Source organism: Cottoperca gobio, chromosome 5, assembly GCF_900634415.1.
Source record: "Cottoperca gobio chromosome 5, fCotGob3.1, whole genome shotgun sequence".
Taxonomy (NCBI): domain Eukaryota; kingdom Metazoa; phylum Chordata; class Actinopteri; order Perciformes; family Bovichtidae; genus Cottoperca; species Cottoperca gobio.
The window spans coordinates 569,153-579,872 of record NC_041359.1 but is presented as its reverse complement, the minus strand read 5'-3'; the positions used below and the strand labels follow the sequence as shown (position 1 = coordinate 579,872).

General features: G+C 42.0%; 1 protein-coding gene across 1 annotated transcript; it reads right to left on the bottom strand.

Moving 5' to 3' along the window:
• Positions 1-441: 441 nt before the first annotated feature.
• Positions 442-10,135, bottom strand: LOC115008368 (protein FAM217B-like). Its single transcript, XM_029431938.1, has 5 exons — positions 10,107-10,135; positions 2,926-3,065; positions 2,584-2,668; positions 2,131-2,192; positions 442-2,055 (listed from the first exon to the last, which is right to left on the bottom strand). Exons 1-5 carry the CDS (start codon positions 10,119-10,121, stop codon positions 750-752), a joined length of 1,608 nt encoding a protein of 535 aa, XP_029287798.1. The 5' UTR covers positions 10,122-10,135; the 3' UTR covers positions 442-749.
• Positions 10,136-10,720: the final 585 nt, after the last annotated feature.

Below are 10,720 nucleotides of genomic sequence, written 5' to 3'. Positions count from 1 at the left end.
AAAACTGATTAAATAAAAACATATGGGTACAGCACAACCTGCCATCTCAGTGCATACATGCCTCACAGATGACAGTCACATGTTTGTGCTCCTTGCACATTTTGGGTCTTTGGTAGCTGAGCAGATCTTCCTCTTCATTTGGTCCGCCTGTCAGGTGTCCTGTAGCTGGGTGGTGGCTGCGTTTGTTTTATTTAGCCCACATCTTTCCTTTGCCCCTGTAATGTGCTTTTGGAGGTGGGGTGTGTATTATTATAGTATGTCTTTTTTTCATTTTTATCACACTTGACACACACGGGTCATTTTTAAACCTGTAGTGATACAACAACTATTTTAGTTAATAAATTAATAAATGGAGAATGAAAATAATGATTTGTGGTCATCAAAAACAAGATATTTAATGAATATTTGGAATATTAAAGAAAATAAACACTCAGCCATGCATGAAATAACATTATAGTTTAATACGGGTCCTTTTGGACCCATGTTGTGCATTAGAAGGGTAATGATACAAAAATGATTTTTATTCAAAAAGTAAGAAAGTAAAAATTTAAATAAGAATTTGTGATGATCAAAAACAAGTTAATTGAGGAATTCTGAATGATTAAAGTAATTTATTGCAAAGATATTTACAATTAAAACTCACTCCGGTCTATTAGGACCCATGTTGTGCATCAAAGGGTTAATGGAATATTAAAGGTGATGACTGTAGCTGTGGCAAACACATTGCATTTACAGTACTCAACTTGCTGTTATGTAACAAAATCAACCTGCTTATGTCTGTTTGGTCTGTTTATTGGAGACTTTTTGAACCCAGGTAAATTGTCCATTATTGCAGTGACAGCATCTGGTTTGACTATCCTCCTCCGCTCAGCTCCTCCTCTTCTACATTCAGAACCACTTCGTCTTTTCTCTGATGCACCTTGTTGTCGTTCTACTCCACCTCTTCTCTGTTCTGAGCCACTCCTCCTCCTAACCCCCCCTGTCCTGTAGTCACACACATCCCCCCATGCTCTCACAGGGTCCCTCCCAGCCCCGACGCTGGAGTCTCTGGCAGTGGAATGAGGCTTGTTGTTAGCACCTTGAACAGGGACGCGGATGTTGCCTGAGGCTTGCATTCTCCTCAGGTGGCTGTTGGTCCTCAGAGGGCTGCTGAACCTCTGAGCTCGGGATGCAGAGCTCCTGTCTGAGGAGTGCACCCGGCTTTCACTGTAGCTCCTTTTGGGGAGCGATGTGAACCCACTGCCCTCCAGCTTGGGACTCAGTCTGGATTGCCGGCTGGGGTGGGTTGAGCGGCAGCACGATGTGCTACAGGCGGAGTAGCGGATACGGCAGAGAGTGCAGGCACAGCCGGAGAGCAGGGCAGAGTGACTGGCCAGAGAGGAGAAGAAGGTGAGGGGGAAGGCACGTTGACACTGGAGGATGCACTTTGGAGAGCTGAGGCGTGACGAGGCAGCCGCAGGTGACATGTGGCAGCTGGGTACAACATCTGACGCCGCTGACTTCCCACCCTCCTCCTGGACAGTCTGAATCTGGCACCACTCCAGCTGCAGCAGCCTCTCCATGTACCTTTCCAAAGGGCCCACAGGCCTGGGCTGAGGGCCCCCCCCGCCCTCCATATTGTAGAAGACAGCCAGCTGACTGAGGCTCCAGGAGTTAAAAGGAGGAGGGAGGAAGTCTGGGAAATCAAAACCATCATGTCTGTGTCCTCTGGACCTCTGGCTGCGAGAGGAGCCGTCTTCAGCCTCGATGACCTCTGGCCTCAGCTCGAGCTGTGGAGGAACCTGACCAGAAGAAGACACAGGAAGTCTTTCTGACTCAGACAAGTCACTGTCACTGTCGCCCTCTCCATGGCCGCTCAGACTTCCTACCTGCAGACCAGGACTTGAGTCTGACAGGCGGTGGCAGGGAACGGCTGCTGTGTGTCTGCTCCCTCTGAAACCTGTGTGCTTGTGTTCTCTGTGGCTGCAGCGCTGAGCATGCGCCTGCACCTTTGGCTGCATCCTGTCCTCTGCAGGGGACAGTGGATGGGACTTTGACTCTGAGGTTCCCTGAGCACTAGAGGGAAAGGTAAATATTATTCTAGTATGCAGGCAGCTTAGAATGGCATAAACATTGCACAAACAATCTCACCTGTGATGAGAGCGTTTGGTCGAGGGGGTGTTAGGTTTCTTCTTTCTTCTTTGCTGCAGCCTCTGTGATTACAGAGAGGCACTATTAAACCTCACACACGTTTGGCTTATCACTAATACATGTGTGTTCTTTAAACATATCATTACATCACAGTAATGCTGCAACTTTTTCACTGTTGTTTAATTAGACAATCTGAAAATTGTAAAAGATTCCCCTTGCAATTTCCCAGAGCTCGAGGAGATCTCTTATTGTCTTATTTGTTTTGACCGACCACAATATCAAAATTCAAACATATTCAATTTAGAGTGATATAAAACAGAGAAGAAAACAAATGTTTGGAATTTCTGCTTAAAAATGAATAAATAATTACCTAAATGGTTGCAAATTAATTTTCTGGATCGTCTAATCATTTGACTCTAATGGATTAATGGATTAATACATTTACACATTTACCTTCTCATTGTTATTTTCTTGACTGGGGAACGTGTACTGTGGCTGCAGCGACTTCCTTTGTGACTGCCGTCTGCCCATTTTGTTGCTTGAAAAAAGAGAAACAGGTGAAATATTAAACACAACCAAGACACTGCATACCAATGCACAAATAAACAGTAGAAGCAATCATATATCGTGATTTTCAATGCCGACATGGCGGTTCTCTTCTGTAATTATGAAGGAGGACAAATGCTCAGCGTTTGGAGCTCAAAGTGCGGATTCACGAAGGACGAGGCACGGAGGCGCCAGCGCGTCTCTGTTAGCACCATTTATTACTGCATAACTACTGATATTTCAGGATACCTGGCCACATTAGGCGTGTTGTTGTTCTTCCATTCCTTGTCCCTGATAGAAACCCTCTCCGGGTATTGTTGTGGCGCTCGCTCCTGCAGAATTGTGCCCATCCCAGCTTTTAGAAGGCACCAATGAAAACGGCGAGTGGGCTGTTGACGCAAAACACGGTGGTGGGATCATATTCAGTGGGCAGAAATGGTCTAAAAGCCAAAAGCATCCCTTATATTTATAAAACTATATCGGCGTGATGAAGGATTCAGCTGCCGTCCAGCAGAGCGCATTGCAGGTCCGTGCAGTGCGAGGCTCTGCCTAGTGGAGGCGGGGGGTGCGCGCTTCTTCTCTGTAGTAATAATACTTTAGATTCATTTTCTGCAACCCCAGTATGTAAACAAAACAAAAAAAGCCTTTTGTTTTGTGCTTTTGTTAGTTTTGTGTTTTGTGTTAGTTTTTCTGCTCAACATTATAAGGGTCATTCCAGAATTGGAGGACAATTTAGACATCAACACTTTTGAAAAATGACCTTTTATTTTATTCTTTTTTGTTATGTATTTAGGAAAAACTATGGAAGCCTATTTTCGCCAGTAAAAAAAAAAAATCTGTCATAATTATGAGATAAAAAAGTAAAAATGATGAGATACTAAGTCATAATTATGAGATACAAAAGTCGAAATGATGAGATACTAAGTCATAATTATGAGATACTAAGTCATAATTATGAGATACTAAGTCATAATTATGAGATAAAAAGTAATAATTATGATATATTTTACACAACAGACAAGCTAGCAGCTTTTTGGTGTAAGTTCTCCTATTTATCTTGACACGGAAATGGATTGTGAGCACATTGAAGACTACTTTAAGCGTGGATTTACAACAGATGAAATACTTAATTTGCTTTCTGATTCACATGGGGTTGAACTAAGCAAGCGCACCCTTGAAAGAATTTTGAGCAGGAAGCAGCTGTGGCATCGAAAGAATAAAACCGTGTAACTGAGGTGGCAAGTTTCATTGAACAGCAACTGGAAACATCTGGTCAGTGTCATGGTTACAGATGGATGCACCAAAAATGTTGGTTACATGGAATTGTGACTGACAGAGAAACAGTGTGAATACTGCTGCAGTTATTGGATGGTGAAGGTGTTGATCTGAGGTCAAGAAACAGACTGCGAAGGCGCATTTACCACAGCTACCACATTAAGCAAACTATGTATGGCACATTGATGGCTATGACAAGCTTAAGTCATTTGGAATTGCAATCAGTGGATGCATTGATGGATTTTCCAGAAAGATGATATGGCTTGAAACTTACAAAACAAACAATGACAACAATGACCCAAAAGATCATCGCTGGCTACTTCATTGATGCTGTTATCAATGCTGTTATCAATGCTGGTGGGTGCCCTGCCAGAATCACACTTGATTTAGTAACAGAAAATGGCCATATGGCTGAAATGCAGCAGTTTTTGCATTTTCCTAGGAATCAAGCACAAACCGACAGTGTCACCTTTGGTCCAAGCAGTGGAAACCAATGTATTGAAAGATGGTGGCTAACTTTGCGAAGTGAGCGTGTCCAGTTTTGGATAGACCTATTTGACAAACTGAGAGAAGATGGCTACTTCTCTGACAACATCTTGGACAAGTCCCTGATCCAGTTCTGCTTTCTTCAAACAGTACAGGTAGATGACACATTATGAAGTGAAGAACTGTTGAATGTGTTGAATATTTTTTAAAAGCCACAAATTAATGTGTAAAAGGTAATTTCCTGTGTTCCCGTGCAGAGAATGAATAATACGTTATTTTTCTAGTTGGCAAAAACAATAATGTGGGTATTCAGTGTAGCTCTGTGTCAAAAAAGTAGGGCTTTAAGAATTGTCCAGTGTAATAATTTGCATGCATAACAATCTAAACGTCCATTCTTATTTACGGGGTTTATCCACCACGTTTTTAAAGCTGTGAAGATATATGTCTTGTTAGACCTCAGTGCTGCTTTCGACACTGTTGATCATGACATTCTACTACAGAGACTGGAACATTGTGTTGGCATAAAAGGAACCGCACTAAGATGGTTCAAGTCCTATTTATCTGAGCGATCTCAATTTGTACTTGTTAACGATAAATCCTCCATGACAGCCAAAGTCAGTCTTGGAGTTCCGCAGGGTTCTGTACTTGGACTGATTCTATTCACCTTATATATGCTTCCTTTGGGCAATATTATAAGGAACCACTCTATAAACTTTCATTGTTATGCGGATGATACCCAATTATATCTATCAATTAAACCAGATGAAACCAATCAATTGGCTAAACTTCAAGCATGCCTTAAGGACATAAAAACTTGGATGTCTAGCAACTTTTTGATGTTAAACACAGACAAAACTGAAGTTATTATACTTGGCCCTAAACGCCTCCGAAACGCATTTTCTAATGACATAGAAGCTCTGGATGGCATTAACTTGGCCTTCAGCACCATTGTAAGGAATCTTGGCGTCATCTTTGATCAAGATCTGTCGTTTAACTCCCACATAAAACAAATCTCAAGGACTGCCTTCTTTCATCTACATAACATTGCAAAAATAAGACACATCCTGTCTCAAAATGATGCAGAAAAACTAGTCCATGCATTTGTTACTTCAAGGCTGGATTACTGCAACTCATTGTTATCAGGTTGTCCCAAAAAGTCGCTTAAGACTCTTCAGTTGATCCAAAATGCAGCGGCACGTGTATTGACAAGAACAAGGAAACGGGATCATATTACTCCTGTATTAGCTGCACTGCACTGGCTCCCGGTAAAATACAGAATAGAATTCAAAATCCTTCTCCTGACTTACAAATCAATTAATGGTCAGGCTCCAGCATATCTTAAAGATCTCATAGTACCTTATAAACCAACTAGAGCATTACGCTCCCAGACTGCATGGTTACTTGTGGTTCCTAGAGTCTCTAAGAGTACAATGGGAGCCAGAGCCTTCAGCTATCAAGCTCCTCTCCAGTGGAACCAGCTTCCAGTTTGTGTTCGGGAGGCAGACACACTCCACATTTAAGAGTAGGCTAAAGACTTTCCTTTTTGATAAAGCTTATAGTTAGGGCTTGATCAGGTTTGCCCTGGATCAGCCCCTAGTTATGCTGCTATAGGCTTAGACTGCCGGGGGACACCTCCCTGCTCTCTTCCTTCTCTTCCTCTCTCTTCTTCTCCCTCTCTATCTGTATGCATTTATGTAAATGTATGTTACTAACTCACCATCCGGGGTATCATCCCCAGAGTTTCTGTGTCTCATGTGGCAGGTTGCCACTGATAAAGTTTACGTCAGGATCATGAATCGTCACAGCGCCTGCCGCCCTGGTCCTGCTGGACACGGGGAAGCCTTATTGACATTTTCCTGGATTCATCCATACTTTCTATTTCTTTTTTTTCCAACACAACATAATTTCTGTCAAATGTTGTATTTGTACTATGTTGTTTATCCTGTACACACAACATCTATTGCATGTCTGTCCGTCCTGGGAGAGGGATCCCTCCTCAGTTGCTCTCCCTGAGGTTTCTTCCATTTTTTCCCCTTTAATTTTGGGGTTTCTTTTAGGAAGTTTTTCCTTGTGCGATGCGAGGGTCTAAGGACACAGGATGTCGTAACCTGTACAGTCTGTAAAGCACACTGAGACAAATGTATAATTTGTGATATTGGGCTATACAAATAAATTTGATTTGATTTGATTTGATAAAATTAGTTGCACTGCTGCAGTACATTATAGGTACTAATATTATTGTGCCAACCTACCATATTACAACTAAAAAATAAAACTCTCAAATATAACAAATGACTTGACTAAGGCAATAATCACCAATGCTCAATATTTAACACATTCTGACTGACTGAATATTATTTGCCTCCTAGGAAGAACTTAATGAGGTTGTATTGACTTGGAACAACCACAGAGTCCGTCTAGTCCATAACTCACGATCACCCCATGGACGTCCCTCCATATTGCATGCAGTCCCTCATCTGTACGGAGGCAGAGAGTGTTTGCACTCTGTGGACCTGGAGAAGGTTCAAGTCTGCCTTGACGAGTGTGTGTTCAAGGACTTCCCATGTGATGAAGATGTGTTCCATATCTGTGTGGACCTAATGTATAACCTGAAATTAACAAATTATGTGTTTGAAACCATTGACCTGTACATCCAACTCAGACAGCTGATGAACAATGAACTAGATCTAGATCATTAACTTTCCTGGGCTAATGTGACAATTTATATTTCATATTATATTATATTATTATATTTGTTTCCTGTTTAATTCCAGGACAAATTGAAATATACATACTGATTGCAATTGTCAGAATTATAATATGCTTTAACCTGTGATGATGAAAATATAAGTGTGGCTGTTTGAGACACATCAAATATGTACCAAATATTTTCAGATACCAGTCTAACTAAATAAATTGACACACAAACAAAGTAATGTGTTAGATTGACTATGTGTAAGCACTGGGTACAAATGCAAAATCCACACATGTATTAACTGAATTATTTAATCAAACATTATGAGGTTTCTTTTAGAAAGTTTTTCCTTGTGCAATGCGAGGGTCTAAGGACAGAGGGTGTCGTAACCTGTACAGTCTGTAAAGCACACTGAGACAAATGTATAATTTGTGATATTGGGCTGTATAAATAAATTTGATTTGATTTGTAATAGTTACCTTATTTAGCACTGCATGGTGGGGGCAGCGAGGTCATGAAGGGACCTCTGAAGACAACGCCATTGTAACGCATGCACACTTCTTATCTCATAATTATGACTTAGTATCTCATAATTACGACTTTTTCAAAAAAAGTGATTTGGCCAGCAAAGGCATCAAATGTACACTTTGTATTAGACGTTTTATTTGTTGTGTGCCATGTTTTATGCAACCCTGTGACACATAACAGTAAGAAAAAGGTATTTTTAAAAACATTCTTCAATAAAACTCTTTACTATTAAGTAAAGAAAGTCACATTTACATTAAATACTCATGTAGTTTTGGATAAAACTGGTGGACACGCCTCGTCAACATTACGTGGAAGTCTGGGACAGTCCCTAGGGGGTGGCAAACCGGGGTGGTGGTTCCCCTATTCAAAAAGGTGGATCAGAGAAGGTGTGCCAACTACAGGGGTATCACACTTCTCAGCCTCCCTGGTAAGGTCTATTCCAAAGTGCTGGAAAGGAGGGTTCGGCCGGTAGTCGAACCTCTGATTGAAGAGGAACAATGACGATTCCGTCCTGGTCGTGGAACAACTCTTCACTCTCGCAAGGATCCTGGAGGGGGCCTGGGAGTACGCCCAACCGGTCTACATGTGTTTTGTGGATCTGGAGAAGGCGTATGACCGGGTCCCACGGATGATACTTTGGGAGGTGCTGCGGGAATATGGGGTGGGGGGTCACTTCTGATGGCCATCCAATCCCTGTACGCCCAAAGTGAGAGTTGTGTCCGGATACTCGGCAGTAAGTCGGACTCGTTCCCAGTGGATCTTGGCCTCCGCCAGGGCTGCACTTTATCATTAATCCTGTTTGTGATATTCATGGCCAGGATATCGAGGCGTAGTCGTGGAGGAGAGGGGTTACAGTTCGGTGGCCTGAGGATCTCATCGCTGCTCTTTGCAGATGATGTAGTCCTGATGGCATCATCGGTCTGTGACCTTCAGCAGTCACTGGATCGGTTCGCAGCCAAGTGTGAAGCGATTGGGATGAGGATCAGCACCTCCAAATCTGAGGCCATGGCTCTCAGCAGGAAACCAGTGGATTGCCTACTCTGGGTAGGGAATGAGCCCTTACCCCAAGTGAAGGAGTTCAAGTACCTCGGGGTCTTGTTCGCGAGTGAGGGGACAATGGAGCGAGAGATCGGCCGGAGAATCGGAGCAGTGGGGGCGGTATTGCATTCACTTTACCGCACCATTGTGACGAAAAGAGAGCTGAGCCAGAAGGCAAAGTTCTGGATCTAACGGCCGATTTTCGTTCCTACCCTCACCTATGGTCATGAAGGCTGGGTCATGACCGAAAGACCGAGCTTGAGGGGACAAGCAGCCAAAATGGGTTTTCTCAGACGGGTGGCTGGCATCTCCCCTAGATATAGGGTGAGAAGCTCAGCCATCCGTGAGAGACTCGGAGTAGCTTTGAAAGGAGCCAGTTGAGGTGGTTTGGTCATCTAGTAAGGATGCCATCTGGGCGCCTCTCTAGAGTGGTGTTCCAGGCACGTCCAGCTGGGAGGAGACCCCGGGCAAGACCCAAGACTCGGTGGAGAGATTATATCTCCTCACTGGCCTGGGAACGCCTCGGGATCCAACAGTCGGAGCTGGCGGATGTGGCCCGGAAAAGGGGTTTGAGGTTCCCTACTGTAGCTGCTGTAGCTGCTGTAGCTGCTGTACCCGCGACCCGACCCCGGATAAGCAGTAGACGATGTGTAGCCGGTCTGCGACTGACACCACGATAGACTCTGCGTTGTGTTGTGTTGGATCAGGAAATAACGATGAGGAGAACTTCTGCCTTTTTAACCAGCATTTATTGTCTCAAGGCTCGGAGAGAGGCCTCAACCAGCGACGTGTAACTCTCTACCCACATGCCTCCTCTCCTCAGCGGAACCCGAAACAGTCTCCAGAAAGTGGCGCGAACACCGAAAGTGCCAGTTTCAGGAGTATCAAAATAAAAGCATATTTAACCAAATAAGATTCCTCGAAATAAATATACAAAAAGGAGTATTATTACAATAAAATATGAACAAATGGATGTTTGTGAAATATAAAACATGTTATCATTTATACATCGGTTACAGATGGATAGATGGAAAATACAGTAATACATTTAAAACATTATATTATGCTAAATTATACAAACACATGACATTTTACTATAAATAATAGAGTAAACTGAAGGAAATGCAACCCTGTTAATGAATGTGAACCCTGTTACTCTAATTATAGTAACATGGTTGCAAATCAATGCTAATTTTAGCTTTTACCTCAGGAATTAATGCTAGCTGCACAATATAATGCTACTGTCAAGGAATGGACACACTTAGATATCTAAGTAAAGAAAAATATGTTTGAAATTAATTTGTTTTAGTCTCATAATGTGAGTAACAGGGTTGCATTTGTGTGAATGCCACACTCCATCAAGAGCGAAAAGATTGGAAATATATTAAAAATAAAAGAGAGGACTTACCTTTGGTCTACCCATGGTAGTAGCACATGACTTGCTGATGTCATTTCCTCTGTGTCATGTGACTAACAGTTTTTTCACTTCCTCTGCCAAGCTAAAAAGGTTTCGGTAACAGGGTAGCGTGCATGTTGTGGGACACACTTTCAGTGTAAAATTACATTGTAATATATGTTTATGATTTAAGTAATTGATTTTACCATTACAAGAGACATATATCAATAGAATAATACCAAAAAAAGTAAATAAAAACCCTATATTAAATGTTATATTTGACATGCAAGTTGGTCACCAAGAAGCTGGGACAAGAAAGACATGCTATTTTAGGGGTGTTTGAGAGCTATTTGATATTTTAAATAATAATTTGAAACAACTTGTTCTGCAACTTTATATAAATTTTGTCTCAATACAAGTATATTTAACACAACAAGTGCATGGTTCAGCTTTTTGGGCATGGATTATTAGATTTTTTATATGTGGGACATGAAATGTCCTCCAATTATGGAATGACCCATAAAATGATAAAAATACTGTATGTATTCAGCGTGCAATCTTATATATTTATATAAATAGTGTATTCAGTATATATCCATATCTAATGGAAAGGCAGAGTGTAGGCG